Raw genomic sequence first — 19,143 nt, forward strand, 5'->3', positions numbered from 1 at the left:
ACAGAGAAAGACCCTAAGAGTGTGTGGGTTCCCCTTTTTCACCAGGCTCAAGAGTTAAGTTTAGGCCCCCTCATTGCCCCAGAGAATTTTTGCTTCCTCAGATAGTCAAGTTGGGTGACAGTCCACTGACTCTGTTGGTGTTGGCTCTTCCTCACACCCTGAGCTGCTGGAGACTAGTCCTCAGGGCAGTGGTACTTATCAGTGACCTAACAGCTAATTTCACGTATAAACAAAAACATACCAATATTTGTCCTTCTGAACCTGAGCTACCTCACTCAGGATAATTTTTTTCTAGCTCCATCCATTTACCTGCAATTTTTATTTTTCTAATGGCTGAGTAATACTCAATTATGTGAATGTATCACATGTCATTTGCTCATTCATCTGTTGATGAACATCTTGATTGCTTCCAATTTCTAGCTGTTATAAATATAGCAGCAGTGAACACGGTTGAGAAGGTATCTCTGTAGTATAATGTGTAGTGCTTTAGGTATAGTCCCAAGAGTGGTGTAGCTGTATATTAAGGTATATTGTTTCCCAGCTTCCTGAGAAATCACCATACTTATTTCCATAGTGGATGTACAAGTTTGCACTTCCACCAGCAATAGATGAGTGCTCCCTTTACTCAACATCCTCACCAGCATTGAGTTGTTAATTGTTTTATTGATCTTAACCATTCTGACTGGTATAAGATGAAATCTTAAAGTAGTTTTGATTTAGCTTTCCCTGATGGTGAAGGAAGTTGAATATTCCTTTAAGTGCTTTTAGGCCATTTGAGTTTCCCCTTTTAAGAATTCTCTGTTTAGACCTGTATCCCATTTTCAAACTGGGTTATTTGTTTCTTTGATGCCCCGTTTCTCTAGTTCTTTATATATTTTGGATATCAGCTCTCTGTAGGATGTGTAGTTAGTAAAAAAATCTTTTTCCATTCTGTAGCCTGCCACTTTGCACAAATTTCTTTCATGAGGTCCATTCACTAACTGTTGTTCTTCGTGTCTGCGTGTAAGTGCCTGTGCTTAATTTCTGGGATAAGGTCACCTGATATGGCATCCAGGAATGAAATCAGGCTTGGGTTGGAGGTGCCACAACATAACTGAGGCTGTGACAATTTTATTAACAGCAATCACATTTTTACACCTTTATCAGATACAGACTATAGTGGCAATTGCCAAGATCAATACAGTTGTATTTTCCAGGATACAATGAAATTTGCAAGCTATACAGAGTACACAAGATTAATGTCTAAAACGAATTGTCCTGTCAAGTTTCCATGCTTTCTTGATTACTACAGGATCATACAGAGAATCACAAGGTAGCCAGAATGCTTCATTGACTTTGGGCTGCATTCTCAGAAATGGAAGGCAAATTGTGCCCCCAGGAGCCATGGACTCTAACCTGAAAAAATGTGATGAATGCCTCTCAAGGCAGCTAGGCCAGGCCAAATTCATGGTTCCCTGCCCCTGGGCTAAGTGTTGAGTTCAGAAAGCTTTTTTCCTGTGCCAATGAATTCAACCTATATCCTACTTTTCTTTTCTCCTAGAGTCAGCTTATCTGGTCTTATGTTTAAGTCTTTGATGTATTTGGAGTTGAGTTTTGTACACAGTGATAAGTATGTATCTATTTTAATTCTTCTACATGCAGCCATCCAGTTTGAACAATACTATTTGTTCATGGTGATATCTATTTTTCGGTGTGTATTTCTGGCTTCTTTATCATTGTGCCAAACCCTCTGATGCTCTTCATGTACTCTTTTATCTCATACTCCTGCTATGAGCCTAAGTGTTCATTGTTCTCATTTGAAAGAATGAGACCTTAGGCTCAGAGAGGTGTAGGGACCTGCTGGGCTTGGCACTTGGACCATGTTTTCCCAGTGCATGCATGAATCAAGAGTATCAAGAAGGGAAGAGTCAACAGCTGTAGTAAAAGGAGAACACAGGCCCTTGTTCCATCCCATCCAGCTAGCTTATGCCCAAAATAATCACACGTAGATCTGGATTAATTAAATTGCTGCCTGGCCAATTATTTCTAGTCTCATATTGGCTAACTCTCACATATCAATCTAACCCATTTCTAATAATCTGTATTGCCACTTGACTGTGGCTTACTGGCATGAGTCTCACAAGCATCCATCTCAGAGATGAGAGCCATGGTGTCTGCCACACTGCCTTCTTCCTCCCTGAATTTTGTTCTGTCTACTTCACCCACCTAAGGGCTGGCCTATCAAAAGGCCAAGGCAGCTTCTTTATTTAATCAATGAATGTAACACATAGACAGAAGACCCTCCTACACCATACAACCATGCCACTCTGAACATATCCAATGTATTAATGTGTGGTTTGTTTGTTTGCCTGCTTGCTTGTTAAGACAGGGTCTCTCTGTGTAGCCCTGGCGGTTGCTATGTAGACCAAGCTGGCCTGGAACTCACAGAAATCATCCTACCTCTGCCTCCTGAGTGCTGAGAATTAAAGACATGTATCATCACACCTGTCAGAAAAGGAAGGGTAAACAGCATGCACTCTCCTGCCAGATATCGTTGAGGGGAAACCATCCTTTGAAGTTTGGTTGGGAAGAGATTTGGGAGCAGAGGAGAGGTAAAGGAAGCAGTTAGAGTACAAATAGAAATAACATCAGTGTAGAACCCAAAAGAAAAGGGCAGGTCTCTCTAGGTCCTCATTCATCAGTCAGATGATTTTGAGGAACAAGACATGGGGTTCTGCTTTAGACCTTTCTATTTGCAATCTTTTTTTTCAAAGGCTTCTCACTGACCACAAGAACTCTGTGACCAGCCCCCACATTTACACGCCCACACGTATGCATTCAGTTGCTCCATGAGTTCTGGGGAACAACTCATTGTCACTCACATGGTCCAACTCAACTCCACCCAACCACACCCTACGCAATCCTTGTAGGGTAGAGCTCCTTCTGAGAAGACTAGAACTTTCCTGGAACTATAGCAGAGAGGACAGAGAAAACACATGTATCAAATTTGGACCCCAGGAATTGGCCACTGGTGGGCATTGTGGTGTTTCATAGGCAGCCAACCATACAAAAAGAAGAACTTTACATCCTTCTTGTCATTTTGAAAGACTGTAAAACCAGAGTCCAATCTCCATCATCTCACAAGACACCAAGAACTTCTTACTTGTTCAAGACCTTGCACCATGAATTCATAAAGACTCTTAAAAGCCAAGAAACAAAGCCTGTGTGGACAAAATCCTCTGGAAACAGAGTAAGTTGTACTTGTCTTTTCTATGATGCTAGTTAGTGTGAAGGAAAATCACAAAGGCACAGGGATCCTGAACAGTGGGTATACTTTGAGAATCAGATGGTTCCTATGTAACCTATTGCTATATTTGTAAAGCAATTAATACTCAAGAATACTGAAGATCTTGTGTGTATTCCTAAAGCTGGATGTTCAGGTATAAAACATTTTCTAGAAAGTGATCTTGACAGTTTGTTGTTGATGATTAAGAAAGTACTGAGCTCTTAAGATCCAAATGAGGAGCAGAAGGAGGGAGAACATGAGCAAGGAAGTCAGGACCACGAGGGGTGCACCCACCCACTGTGACAGTGGAACTGATCTATTGGGAGCTCACCAAGGCCAGCGGGAGTGGGACTGAATAAGTATGGGATGAAACCGGACTTTCTGAATGTGGAGGACAATGAAGGCTGATGAGAAGCCAAGGACAATGGGACTAGGTTTCGATCCTAATACATGAACTGGCTTTGTGGGAGCCTAGCCTGTTTGGATGCTCACCTTCCTGGTCCTGGATAGAAGTGGGAGGACCTTGGACTTCCCGCAGGGCAGGGAATCTGGACTGCTCTTCATTCTCTAGAGGGAGGGGGAATGGAGTGGGGGGAGGGGCGATGTGTGCGAGGAGGGGGAGGGAAATGGGAAACGGGGAGGAGGCGAAAAATTTTTTTTTTGCAACAACTAAAAAAAAATAAACAAAAAAAAGAAAAAAAGAAAGTAAACCAGCATAAAAAGACAAGAAATGCCTTTCAGGGAAATCTATTTTAAAAGATATCCTTATTCATATAAAGGCCAACATAATATAGTATATGAAGAAATGGCAGAAATAAAATATATATTAGTGAAAAAAATCATTGCAAGTAAAAAATTATAAAAATCCTGAACCAATTTCTTAAAATTAAAATCACAAAACTGGGACTACTGTCTTGGAGAAGGTAGAAAGTCACCACCTAGAGGTAGCAGGTGCAAAGATAGAGTCTTGGGATACATCTGTTGTATTCTAACATGATGCGGGTTTGTTTTATGCAGAAGAAAGCTGGGTATGACTGATTGAAGCAAATTCCTATTTTGCCTTTCCTTCCATGGGTTAGGAAAAGGTAGGACAGCTACAAATTTTCAATAAACAAGAAACCTTTAGATTTTCATAGCCATTCTTTTCTGATCTTGAAATTCTCTACACACCACACAGCAAGACGCTCTGGGATTCCTAAACCAGTGAAACCATGAATTACTAGCAAATAAGTAACAATACCTGACATAAACATGCATGACAGTTATGGGTTATCTAAGCAAGAAGACCTGGGTAGCAAGTTGCTATAAAATACACAAAACTTGCCTCTACCTAAAATGGTTAATAATGTTTGTTAACTTCTGAGATGGCCACTTACAAGTTGTCCCATGCTGTGTAGAGATGGAGCAGACGTACACACTGACACTTATGAGCCACAACAAACATCTGGCATCACTCTGGGCCTGAGTACTTCTTGTCATCTTTTCCCAGACACTTCACAAATGAGCAAGCTACAGGAAACTACTTAACTGGAAGATTCCAGGCTCTAGGGATATACATGAGCACTGGAAAGGGCCTCTGGGGAAGACTTCTACAAGCAGATATTCACAGGCCTGGAAGAGTCAATGACAACATGGGCCTTCTGTTCCTCCTCCAAACACAGTCAGGGTCATGTCTACAGGTCATGTCCTCCTTCTAGCCTTCTCAAGATGCTCACAGAGGGCTACTGAGTTAACTGTAAAACTACCTATACCATATAAAGGCCATGTGACATGGATCAGCCTAAGCCAAACAACCAGCCTGGTATCTTGAGTCTCATCCTATAAAGTGATAAGATTGTTCTAGTAGGAATTTGCTATATCAGATCTACTGATTTTGGAGTATAATGATTTTTTTTCATTAAAGAGCATGCATTGTCCCACTACCAACTGAAACTAGTCTAGTCTCTTGGACAATAAGATAAACAATAATAACTTTTGGACATTTGTTGCTTCCCAGAGGTTTTGTAGAGACTCCAATAACAAAGCCAGCAGGTGATGAGAGGCAACAGAGTCAAATAATTTCAGTGCTGGAGTTGAACAAAACACTCATGGCTTTCTTCTTTAGCTCTTGTTTTGTGTCCTGTGCCACATTTCAGTAGCTTGGGGCAAACTCTGTGTCATCACTTCTGAGGTACTGAGCCACACTGTAGTATCAAGTAAGAATGTGCACCCCATTTCATCACCTCTGAATGGAATCAACTTGCCTCCTTAACAGGTGTTGAACACTAAGTTCAAATTCAGCCACTTGGGGTCATTTAGAAATCATTAATTAGAACAGTGATTAGTTAGAACATTAGTTAGATCAAAAACTCTTTTGTGTTTGATCCATTGAACTTCTTACATAGTCACTCTTAGAATAATTGAATGAATTATTCACACACTCATTTATTTGTTCTGTGGCCCTCTTAGACTATAATGTCCATGTAAGAAGGAAATGCAAGAGCTCCTGGCCCTCTGTTTCATTCCTAGGATTTTATAATCACTAAGATTAAATCAGCAGTTTATTAGCTGAAAAAAATGTAACCATTGTCTTGTCTTTGTTGCCTAGAACCCTCTGTCTTTAATAGAAAAATAAATATAGAAGCCATTGCTCCTGACCAGTCCCTCATGGAGATTCCAGCTACCACAGAAGACTACTATACAACCACAGAATTTGACTATGAGCAGTTCACCCCTTGCCAAAAGGATTCTGTAAGAGCCTTTGGGGCTGGATTTCTACTCCCTCTGTATTCCCTGGTGTTCATCATTGGCATGATAGGCAATATCTTGGTGATTCTGGTTCTCACGCAGTACAGGAGACTTCGAAGCATGACCAGCATCTACCTATTCAACCTGGCCATCTCTGATCTGATCTTCCTTTCCACTTTGCCTTTCTGGATTGACTACAAGTTAAAAGACAACTGGGGTTTTGGTGATGCCATGTGTAAACTCCTCTCTGGGTTTTATTACCTGGGCCTATACAGTGAGATCTTCTTTATCATCCTGCTGACGATTGACAGGTACCTGGCCATTGTCCATGCAGTGTTCGCTCTGCGAGCCCGGACTGTCGCTTTTGGCATTACCACCAGTATCATTACCTGGGCCCTAGCCACCTTGGCCTCCATTCCTGGCTTATATTTTTTCAAAGCCCAGTGGGAGTTCACTCACCATACCTGTAGCCCTCATTACCCCTTCGAGAGCCTGAAACAGTGGAAGCGATTTCAGGCTCTGAAGCTGAACCTCCTTGGATTAATTTTGCCTCTGTTAGTCATGATCATCTGCTACACAGGAATCATCAGAATTCTGCTCAGACGACCCAGTGAGAAGAAGGTCAAAGCCGTGCGTCTGATATTTGCCATCACACTTCTCTTCTTCCTCCTCTGGACGCCCTATAATCTGACTGTCTTTGTTTCTGCTTTCCAAGATGTTCTATTCACCAATCAGTGTGAGCAGAGCAAACAGCTGGACCTGGCCATACAGGTGACAGAGGTGATTGCCTACACCCACTGCTGCATCAACCCAGTCATTTATGTCTTTGTGGGTGAACGGTTCCGGAAGTACCTCCGGCAGCTGTTTCAAAGGCTTGTGGTTGTACCCCTGGCAAAATGGCTGCCCTCCCGTTTTGTGGACCAACCAGAAAGGGCCAGTTCTATGTCTCCATCCACAGGGGAGCATGAGCTCTCTGCTGGCTTATGATTCCGACTCCTGGGTGTCAACCAAAGTCTAGGAGAGAGTGAGGAGATAGTACATGACTTCCCACGACAGAAACTGGCAGCTGTCACAATGAGGATTCACAATTTTATGGGGTCAGGGGGAACTTATAGGTGGTTCCGGTATAAATCATTTCTTTAATTCTTTCCTTGTCTGTCTCTCTGTTGAAAAATAAATGAATGAACAAAGTGTGGTGGGTGCTCCAGAGACTGGGAAAATGGTTGGCAATGAAGGGCTTGGGCCCAACAAGAGTTAGGGCCTGTGGTCATTAACAAACAAAGCTGAACTGAACTTTTACTGAACTCCACTCCTAATGATGTGATATTTTGAGAAAATTTCAAGAAAAATATTGTAGTAGAAAAGAGTTTTGGATACTTAATATTGACATACATTATAAAGTATAAAATGCTATATCAAAAATTTAAACTATAACAAACTGAAGTTAATTTATTCATTTATTTTAAATAATTAACAAGAATACAAATAGATCAAAGAATAAATGCAATAACATCAGTATAAGAATACTGATCACAAGGAAATAACAATAAAAATACATAGTTCTTTTGGTTGCTAAAAGTGGTAGAGAAATATTATTTTATTTTATTAATGAAAATGCACAGTACGGGTCCAGATAAGGCAAAAACAGACACAGACATGTGATTTGAAACAAATGTATATTAGTGACACATTTCTGAAGAGCAATTTAAAAAGTTTAAGATTACTAAAATGCTAAGTAGTCCATTTTAGGGTAATATTAGCACATACTAGTAAAATGGCAGATAGTTAAATAATTTTAAAAATACTAAGTGTTGGTCAATATGACATATGATACAAATAAATATTTTAAAGAATTTGCATCCATCTGGAAATATGTTTATAATATTATTAAATTAAAATGGAAAATAAAAATCTGGCAAGATGGCTCAGCTGGTAAAGGTACTTACCCCAAGCTTGGCAACCTGAGTTCAATTTTAAGAGCCCACATGGTGAAAGGAGAGAACTGACCTAATAATCCTCTGACCTCCCTATGTGCACACATACATAGACACACACACAAATAAATTAATGTTAAAAAACAAAAATATAGGATTCTTTTGGTCCACATTTTACATACAAAAATAACAAATGTAAAAGGATACATCAATCCATTTTGCTCTGGTATAATAGAATCCCTAAGGCCAATACTTTATAAATAACAAAGGTTTACTTAGCTCAAAGCTTTGGAGATTCAACATGACACCCACCTCAACTCAGCTCCCTTGAAGACTACATCACTACATCACTGCACAGCAAAGACTTCATAACCAACCGGAGCACTGGGGAGAAGGAAAAAGTCACATAGAATGGCAGGAAGTTGAAGAGCTAGAAAGGCCTGTCTCTTGTGGGGCCCACTCGGGGTCCTCTGAGAATTCCCTTCCAAGAGCAATATCCCTGATAACATAATCACCTCCCACTTGGCTCAGTGATGTTACAGGTCTTACTACCCATATATTGAGAATCAGGCCACCAACATGAGTCCTTGGCATTAACTCTGGATCATATCAGAGAGAAAACATCCAGTAGTTATAGGTGTGGCCAGATTTAATACAACAGATAGACAATTGTGTATGTAAGCCATCACAGGACTTGAGACATGGTTTCCATCTTTTCAATGTAGCACAGCAGCCTTGTCTCCACTTTCGTCTAAATCTCACAATAAATAGCTATTTGGGGGGCTGGAGAGATGGCTCAGCAGTTAAAAGTTCTTGCTGTTCTGCAAAGGATCAAAATTCTGTTCTCAACTCCCACATCAGGTGGCTCACAACCACCTGTAGCTCCAGTTCCAGGGAGTTGAACACCTTCTGGCCTCTCTACTACCTTTATGCACATGGTTCTCAGACAGACAAGCAAACACACACACACACACACACACACACACACACACACACACACATTTTCATATAAATAGTATCCTTGTCTGGAATCCCACAAGAAAGGAACTCCAATTAATGTAGTTCTAATTGAGTTAGATTGGTATACAAAGCCTCCACAATGAATGATGTTTATTTTCTATCCATTTTTCAACACTGTCCAACTTTCAATATCATAAGGAAGACCACTCTTCATGAACAGAAAGAAATAGAGTGAAAGGAAAGAAAGATGAAAGGAGAAAGGAAGAAAGTTGAGAAAGAAAGAAGAGATGAAATGACAAACAGATGTTTCTTAGAATAAAACACAGCATGTCATTCTAAGATGAAGGTTTGTTATGAACAAACCCGGAGAAGCATAGCACTCTTGGATTATGGCTCAAAGTCTGGTATAATACCCACAGTGTATAGAGGAGCCAGGATGCTAGCGAATGGACCACTGGCGTCCCAGGAGGTCATGATAGACAGAGTCTGAGTTTCCTGGTTGACTCACAACACACATTGAACACAAGCCTTCAAAGGACAGATGTTTACAAGTCAAAGGCCTCGAGTTGGCATTTTGACATCTCTGAGCCTTGCTTTCCAATTGGGTAGTTAAAATAATGGCAGTTATAAAGACATTAAATAGAAATCTTGTCAAGTAGTGCCAGGAACTCAAGTCAGATTGTCCCTCCAGATTCCTCACACTGCTCACAGTTCCAGTTCCCCTGCCAATGTATTTAAAGCTATACCTGTCATACTTAGCTACACATACTTACTAATAGCTATTTCTTAAACACATCTGCCCCAGGCCTGAAAAGGAAACTTAGGTTCATTTCTCTGAGTTAGTTACAGTCTGCGACTTCAATCCCCTGCATTGCTCTGATGCCTTCAGAAAGCAGCTCTTGATGCCATCTGAATGCTTGTGGAGATGAATATTTTGCTCTTTGGCATTTTCTTAATTTCATATTTGATTCCTGAGAAGAAAAAAATAAGGGAAGGTGAGTCACCTTTGTAATTTAAACTTTGAATCAGTCTACATGAAATTACAAAATGTTGACCAATTTTTACACTTTGTTTTTTATCATAGTAAATAAAATTTTTTTAGTTTAAATTTCTTAATCATTTTACATACCAACCTCAGTTCTCCCTCTCACTCCTCCTTCTTCTCCCTCCTGAACCTTCTCCAACCAACCCCCCCCCATTCATTCCTCTGAAAGGGTAAGGCCTCCCATGGGTAGTCAACAAAGCCCAGCACACTAAATTGAGGCAGGACCATGCCTTTCCCTGCTGCATCAAGGCTAAGCAGGCATCCCACCATAGGGAATGGGCTCCAAAAAGCCAGCTCATGCACCAGGTTCCACTGCTAGAGGCCCCTCAAACAGCCCAAGTTACACAACTGCTACCCACATGCAGAGGGCCGAGTTCCAGTCCATGCAGGCTTCCCAGCTGTCAGTCCATAATCTGTGAGCTCCTACTAGCTCGGGTCAGCTGTCTCTGTGAATTTCCCCATCATGATCTTGAACCCCTTTGCTCATATAATCCCACATTCCTCTCTTTGACTGGACTCCCAGAGCTGGGCCTGTAGGTTGGCTATGGATCTCTGCATCTCTTCCAATAGTTACTGGATGAAGGTTCTATAATATTAGCTAGGGTACTTAGCAATCTGATGACAGGGGAAGGCCAGTTCAGTCATCCTCTCCACTGGGGTCATCTTTGTGAATTCCTGGGAGTTTCCCTAGCACCAGGTTTCTCTCTATCAAGAGTCTCTTTCATTGCTCTTGCACTCCGTCCCTCCCCCAACTTGACCAACCATTCCCTCATGTTCTCATCCCTCATTCCCTCCCCTTACCACTTCCACCCTCAGTTTACCCAGGAGATCTCATCTATTTTCCCTTCCCAGGGCAATCCATGCATCCCTCTTAGGGTCCTTCTTTATCAAATGTTTTTATCTCTACCAGAAAACAAAGCTGAGAGTTGTCCTAAAAGTAAATGTGATAGATGAAACCAAACATACCCACAGGAAAGCTGCAGAGTCCACAGCTATTTCAATACTTAGGGGGGTGTGGAACACCCCACCACCACCACCAAGAGCTCCAGCTTTCTTTGTGACAGGGATGGATAGATTGCTTCTTCTTTCTGTGCATGTTCTGTTCATTAAGAGTAAAAAGGGGACAACACTAAGGATATTAACTAAACAGATTCAATATCCTGTTAGAGCTAGGATGAAGCAATTAAAAACCAATAATGTGGCCTTTCCCACTTCAGTGAGTTGACTTTCAGTGATAGTTTGAAGTATTTATACCAAAGAAACTAATAAATGCTACAAATCAGGACATTCTTTGGAAAGACGGTGTCTTACTAGTGTCACATTATTTATATCCTCATTTAATGAAGTATTAACCTTCTCTCAGTAATAACACCAAAAATCATTACAGAATCATTAAGTGTATGCAAAAAGATGAGCTTGGACCCTCGCTTATATCATACACAAGAAGTAACCAGAGCCCAGCTATTATACAACAGCAAGAGCTGAATATCCCAATGCAGCCAAAGTACAAGAAAATGACCTTAGAAACAACTTTATGAACATGATAGAGGTCCTTAAAGAGAAAACAAAAAACTCCCTTATAGAAATAGAGGAAAAGACAAGAAAAAAAATGAAAGAAATCAATAAATCCCTCAAAGAATGTCAAGAAAGTCAATAAAAATAAACAGGTAAAGGAAACTATTCAAGACCTGAAAATCTGAAAATCAAAACAGAAACAATAAAGAAAATACAAACTGAGGGAATTCTGGAAATGGAAAGTCTGGGCCAGCACATAAGAACCACAGATGCAAGCATTATCAACAGAATACAAGAGATGGAAAATAAAATATCAGGCACTGAAAATTTGATAGAGAAAATAGATTCATTGGTCAAAAAAATACTAAATCTAAAATACTCCTAACAAACATCCAGGAGATCTGGGATGGTATAAAAAGAAAGTAACCTAAGAATAATAGGAATAGAAAAGGATCCCAGATCAAAAATCCAGAAAACTTATTTGACAAAATCATAGGAGAAAATTTTCCTGATCTAAAGAAGGACATGCCTATAAAAATAGAAGAATCTTACAGAACACCAAATAAATTGAATCAGAAAGTTCCCATGCCACATAATAATCAAAACACTAACCAATAGAGTAAAATAAGACTATTAAAAGCTACAAGGGAAAAAGGTCAAGTAACATACAATAATAGACCTATTGTAATTAAACCCAACTTCTCTGTGGAGACTGTGGAAAGCCAGAAGTGACTGGACAGGTATTTTGGAGACTCTAAGAGACTATAGATGCCAGCCCAGACTACTATACACAGCAGAACTCTCAATCACCATAGATAGAGAAAATAAGATATTTCATGACAACGTCAAGTTTAAAAAATATTTAGCCACACATCCACTCCTTCAGAAAGGACCAGAAGGAAAACCCCAGCCCAATGAAGTTAACTACACCCATGAAAATACAGACAATAAATAATCTCAGACCAACAAAACCCAAAAAAGACACACACACACACACACACACACACTACCAACAACAACAAAATAACAGAAATTAACAATCATGAGTCATTAATATCTCTCAATATCAATGGACTCAATTCCCCAATAAAAAGACACAGGCAAAAACAATGGATATAAAAAGAGGATCCTTCCTTCTGCTGCATACAAGAAACACACCTCAACATCAAAGCCAGATATTACCTCAGATTAAAGGGTTGGAAAAAGATTTTCCAAGAAAATAGACCTAAGAAGCAAGCTGGTATAGCTATCCTAATATCTAACAAAATAGACTTCAAATAAAAATTAGTCAAAAGAGATGGAGAAGGACATTTCAAACTTATCAAAGGAAAAATTCACCAAGAGGACATTTCAATTCTTAACATCTATGTCCCAAACACAAGAGCCCCCACGTTTGTAAAAGAAGCATTACTAAAACTTAAATCACACATTAAAACTTACAGAAGGGAATTTGCAGCTAAGATTAAGTCAAGACTCTGGAGATGGAAATGCTATCCTAGTAGATTTTAAATATGTAGCAAAAGCATCAAAGAGAAAGGCAAAGAAGATTGAATTACTGAAAAGGAGAAGGCAAAATCCACAGCTAAGGAATCCTCCCAGCTAAGAATAACTCAAAGAAACAAAGAATTTCCTATGGAGGCACTAGAAGAAGCCAGGTCTTTTCACCCCAGTAAAAGTCATTTGAGACCTCTGATACCTACACTGTAGGAGATTACATATGTGCTATTTTAAGACCCCACATTTAAGCCTAGCGGTGGTGGTGCACGCCTTTAAACCGAGCACTCAGGGAGGCAAAGGGAGGCAGATCTTTGTGAGTTCAAGACCAGCCTGCTCTACAGAGTGAGTTCCAGGACAGCCAGAGATATAAAACAACCCTATTTTTAATAATAATAATAATAAGGCCCCACATCTATGTAAAATATTATAGTGGTTACAGTAATTTCATATAAACACCATGGTCACCTTTTTTATACTCAGTTTTACCTTTCTTATAGCCAGTCATCCTGTCAAATGGGAGATGACACCTGTCCTTCGCTCTTTTCCCTTCTGGACACCTGATCCTCAAATGCCTTTGTGGTGTTTATTTTGTTCTTGTTAATGTTGTTTTGTGTGTGAGACAAGTTTTTACAACATAGATCAAGCTAGCCTCAGGTTTTTAATGTAGTCTACTCTGGCCTCAAACTCATAATGCTTTCAAGTGCAGGGATTATAGACATTGACCCTAAAGTTTGTCTATATTTTTCATATTTCAAAAACCATCTCAAGAATATCTTTATAACCATTAAGATAGATGTTGCAAGACTAGGGTCACTTGCAGTTTTTCAGTTCCACATTTCATCTCTCACAAAAGTTTAAAAAGTCTACAGGAGGTTATTTCCAGGTCAGAAATCCTCCTCTGATAGGCCAAAAGAAGGTCATCACCCCTCTGTTCCACTAGCAGCTTTCTTTCCTCTAGGAACTTGCTTTCTTCCAATAATTCTCCAAGTAATCTTCACTAATTCTGGGCCAGCCAACCTTGGACCAACTTACAACCTAAGAACTGGGCGGCAGACAGTGAGCACAAAGAGCAGGTGGGGAAGATCAAGATCTACCCTGATATCCATAAGCAATGAGGAGCTACTAAGTGAAATGAGGTTACCAGATTCTATGTGTAGTTGTCATTGTATATGTCCCATAACTGGTGGTTGGTCTCACTGAGATGTAACTTAACCATAGGGTTGCTTTGATTCTTAAATAGTGGGTACCCAAGTCACTTGTTTTCCAAGTGTCTCATAATTGGTCTTGATTGACCTAATTTACCATAGGTTTTCCCCATTTACAACCTAGTCAAAAATAGTTTCTTTTGAACTGCTTTCCATCATAGTTCTTATTTTCTGGTTCTTGTATGACTAATTCATGAACAGAAGTATTAATTTACTTCCTTTCCTCTTAAATTTCATCAGTTAATCTTGGTTCCATAGCATGGTTTGTGAAGGTCATTCTGAACCTTCCCTCGCCTTTGCCGTTTATCTCTGCATTAGTGTTCCCACCTGTTCCTTCTCAAATTGCTAGGATGTGATACATGGTACCCTATTTTTAAAAGGACTATACAATAATTACTGTAAGAGAATTACAAGTGTAGCAAGCACTGTTAATCTTTATATTTTTGCTAAAGCCGAGGGTCAGTACTCTAGAGATAAAAGTAGCACAAAACTCACTAGAAACCATTACTCAGGAGTGGTTGAGCACAGAAGTGTGTCCCAGGTTATGAAGTTTGGAATGTGCTCACATGAGAACACAGCTGTGTAAAATGGAAAAAGAAAACAGAACTCTGCATGGATCATTAAGAAAGAATAGAAGAAAAAGTGCCTAGAGAACAGAACCATCAACATTTAAAGAAAGCAGGAATGAAAGGGTGTTTGGGATGTTAGGATGCATTGTAACTACTTGCACAAAGTTGATCTTGTTATCTGAGCCACATTCCTTTATGTTTGAATATTCCTTGGAAAGGAGCCAGTATTTTATATTCTGTTGTGTGAAGGAGAGAAATGGCCCTTCAAAGAGGAAGCAGCATTAGTAAAGCTTGATGTTAAAGAAATCCAAACAGTGGAGGGAAGGAAGTGGGACTTAAGACACAGCTTGGGCACATAGGCAGGGCTTCTTGCATCTGACAGGAGTCAGAAGGATAGCCTAAGCAGAACAGCAGAATTATTGCACTATGTACATGACTCTTTTAGAAGGTTAGGGTATGTGTTGGTAGAGGGGTCAACAGATGCAAAGATGTGGAAGTGAAAAATAACTGGTTTCACTGAAGGAACCGAAAGCAGTCCACAAAGACAGGAATACAGCAGGGGTTGAATGAGCAGGAAGAGGGAAGAGACTAGAGTCAGTAAACAACAGACCACAACTTACTTTGTAAGCCACACTTAGGTCTGCACCAAACTCAATCAGCAAATGTGTAAAGTTCAGGAGTGATATAATCTGATTTCAAGTTTAGACAAATCATTCTGGATGTAAAACAAAAAGTATTAAGAGGGTGTAAAGCAGGAGAGAATTTTCAGAAGGTTGTGGACTCCAAGAAGTGAAGTGATAACAACTCAACCTGGCAATGAGGAAGAGGCAAACTGGAAGGTACTCAGAAGGGTTACAAAACTGTTTGATTAGAAAGGCATGGACAGAAATACCAGCAATCTGCTCTTGGTACTTTACCAGAGGGCATTGTCATGGGCTGAAACCATGAGTCTATGAGGCAGAACATTGTACTGAACTGGGTTCTGGAAGCACCATACTTGTTCATCCATTCCTAGACATGATCTTCCAAATGCTCTTCTAAATGCCAGAATTTGGTAACCAGATGATTTCAAATAAATTTAAGTTTCTTGCTCTTGGAGAACCAGAACACTGAGCCACCTTAAGTTTGTAATTATCTCTCAGAGGCCAATAGGTGTCCAGCTTCTCAATGGAGACTCTGGTTCTTGGATACTGTAAGAGATCATAGATGCCAGCCCAAACTACTGTACACAGCAAAACTCTCAATCACCATAGATAGAGAAAACAAGATATTTCATGACAAAGTCAAATATTAACATCTTGCCACACAACCACCCCTAGAAGGAAAATTCCAACCCAAGAAAGTTAACTATATCCATGAAAACACAGGCAATAAACAATCTTACACTGAGAAAACCCAAAGAAGGAAAACACACACACATACTACCAACAACTACAAAATAACAGAAATTAACAATCATTAGTCATTATCTCTCAATATCAATGAACTCAATTCCCCAATAAAAAGACACAGGATAAAACAATGAATATGAAAACAGGATCCATCCTTCTGCTGCATACTAGAAACATACCTTAACATCAAAGACTGACATTACCTCAGATTAATATAAATAATAACTATATTATTTAAATCACTGCTTGGCCATTAGCTTAAGCATATTGCTAGCTAGCTCATATATCTTTGGTAACCCATTTCTATTTATCTGTGTATCGCCATTTGGTTGTGGTTTACCAGCATGGTTCCAGAATGATGTCTGTCTCTGGTGGGGCTACATGGCATATATATATATATATATATATATATATATATATATATATATATATATTCCAGCCTGGCCATATTCTGTCAAACCATTCACTAAAAGTAGCTTCTTTATTAACAAATAAAAGCAACACATAGACAGAAGGACTTCCCGCACCCATGAACTTGATACAACTTGAGCACAAGAGACCAGGCTACACAGTTAGTTCTAGGCCAGCCTGGTATACGACCTTATCTAAACAAAACAAACAACAAAGCAGAAACAAGAGCCCTTTCATCAAATCTCATCTTTTAACTAATATTTTTTAGCAGGTATGCTATACAACATACTTCATGGTTTTTGTTTTTTCTTGGTTTTTAAAGTGTCTTGCTATGACTCTCCCAGGCTGTCAGGAAACTGATGAGTCTCCTCCCTCAACCTCCCAAGTACTAGAATTTTCACCCTAGCACAGGTATTTCTGATGCAGCTAGCTGTACCTTGAGTTTTTTTTTTATAAGAGTGTTCAGGTTAACTGACCATTGTGGATTGTTTAGCAAGTTTTCTCATTTCATCTCAAACAGCCAATCAGCTGACTCAAAAGTATACCATGAAGGTCAAACTCAATTCAGAATCCTGAACTCACCCTGCGAGGTGAAGCAAAGAAGAGAATGGTACCCTTGATGCTGGATGCCTGTTTCACTAATCTTGCAGATTCCATGGTCTCTATGTGACCTTGGGCACCCGCTTCACCTTCTGTCAGCCCTGTAGTTCTCTGACAGTAGGTTAGTTTTAGAGGAGACTCAGCTGTAGGGAGGTTCAGAAAGAAATGGTTTGGGGCATCCAGCAAGACTGGTTGTTTTTCCCAAAAAGGGGGGGGGGAGTAGGGAAAAGGGAGCCTTAATTCAATCCGTGGTCCTCAGCCTAGTTTTACAACCAGCTTTGTGACTCAAGCAGATAGTTTTCCCTTTCTGGGTTTCGATTTCCATATATGACATGAAACCATTGGAGTTAATGATCTCTTAAACTTTTTCCAGCCCTGACATCTCTGAGGCCCAGGCCAGAAAGTTGTAGATCAGGCAATAGTAATCATAGATAGGTACTTTTTGGTAGAATCATTTCTTCACTTCTATGATTGTTTCCCTATCGATACTTCAGTGCACATTTACTAAGTACAAAGACATTCTCATACACAGTCACAGAATAATGATCAAAACCATGAAACCCAGCTTCCATTAGATGCTCTGTTCCAAAGTCTATGTCCAACACTCTTGACAGTACCCTGAAACCGTCCTCCATGAGCTCTGTCTTTCCATGTCTAACCTGAGTGAGGACTTTGAATCCAACTGTTCCATCCCTCTACTAAGCTCTTCTGGGTTGTGGGAACACAATGCACAATAAGACAGATTCAGACATAAAAGACCTCTGAATGGGTCACAGTGTTGGATAAATGTACAATGGGCTTATGAGAGAGAAGAAAGAATATAGAAAGGCATAGATTAAAGGAGTAAAGATAATTAAATGTTAAAAAGTAATAGAGTTTTTTAAAGCCACATAAAGATAGAATACACACAGAGAGTCTGGATTATATATATTACTGTGTTTTCTTTGAACTTTTGACTGTGAATGACTGAATTTTTGTCTGGATTATGTATATTATTGTGGTTTTTAAAAATTTTTTTACTGTGAATGAGCTAAGTACAGAGAGACACTTCATTGTACGGGCTGCTAAGCTAACCCAACATAAAGGTATCCTGATTTCAAAATTTGAATCTAAGTATATGTTACTTCAGAAAAGAGGTTCTGCTTTTGTTTCCACAGAAGATGAGAACCTGTGGATTCCTTCCAGGCTAATGTAGTTTGATGGAACAAGATCCCCTGGAAGGTCTCTGTGAACCCTAAAAATACTTTACTCAAGAAACAGCAGGATGTAATTTGGAGAAAACTAGGCCCACATTCCCAAAATGACTGACCTCGAAGAAAGTGACTGACAAACTGTCAATAGAGGCGAAACAGTCTTTCAAATTTCCTGCTTCATGGAAAAGTCTACCAGATACTATGGGCCTATAGGCTGAAGTTGGTTGCCCCAATGTTGCAAATGAGACTTTGGGTATTGCCCAGGAAGCCAGTTGTCTCTGTCATTTCTTTCACCATTTGGAAGTTGCCTGATTGCACTTCCTGTTTACTCAGGTAATATTTCTCTCATCAGGTCTTTGATGGGGTTGAAGACTAGATAGTCATAGTTACTTTCCTCTCATGACTTAGCCACACCATTTTTAATATAAGACTTAGACTCCTTAGGATAGGATAATTATTGAAACATATGTTTCATGATTGATGTTGTTCATGCTGGTCATAATTCTAATTTTTATGTATGTTTTCGCCTCTTCTTTTCCCTGGACAATACTTGATATTTGTTCTTATTGTATATAGTTTTGTATTAGGCTTAGAACTCTCTTATTTAGAGGAAGTGTTGTGGGAACTCCTTCAGCCAATAGCCTTTAAGATACCCATCCACTTTGGGCATGGTTTATGAACTATAAATGCAGATCAGCCCTCTTGGCTGCTGGATTCTCTTCCAGGTCCCAGCACACACAGAGAACTGCGAATTGCTACCTTTATTCTGTGTTTATCCCCAAATAAATTAACCTTTGTTATACATCATTCCAGACTATTGTGGAACTCTTT

The 19,143-nt window shown here is 39.6% G+C and overlaps 1 protein-coding gene across 1 annotated transcript; it reads left to right on the forward strand.

Moving 5' to 3' along the window:
* Positions 1-2,967: 2,967 nt before the first annotated feature.
* Positions 2,968-7,134, forward strand: LOC142846910 (C-C chemokine receptor type 1). The gene is made up of 2 exons (XM_075967674.1): positions 2,968-3,229; positions 5,853-7,134. Exon 2 carries the CDS (start codon positions 5,912-5,914, stop codon positions 6,977-6,979), a length of 1,068 nt encoding a protein of 355 aa, XP_075823789.1. The 5' UTR covers positions 2,968-3,229; positions 5,853-5,911; the 3' UTR covers positions 6,980-7,134.
* Positions 7,135-19,143: the final 12,009 nt, after the last annotated feature.

The sequence above is a fragment of the Microtus pennsylvanicus genome, chromosome 3 (assembly GCF_037038515.1).
Source record: "Microtus pennsylvanicus isolate mMicPen1 chromosome 3, mMicPen1.hap1, whole genome shotgun sequence".
NCBI lineage: Eukaryota > Metazoa > Chordata > Mammalia > Rodentia > Cricetidae > Microtus > Microtus pennsylvanicus.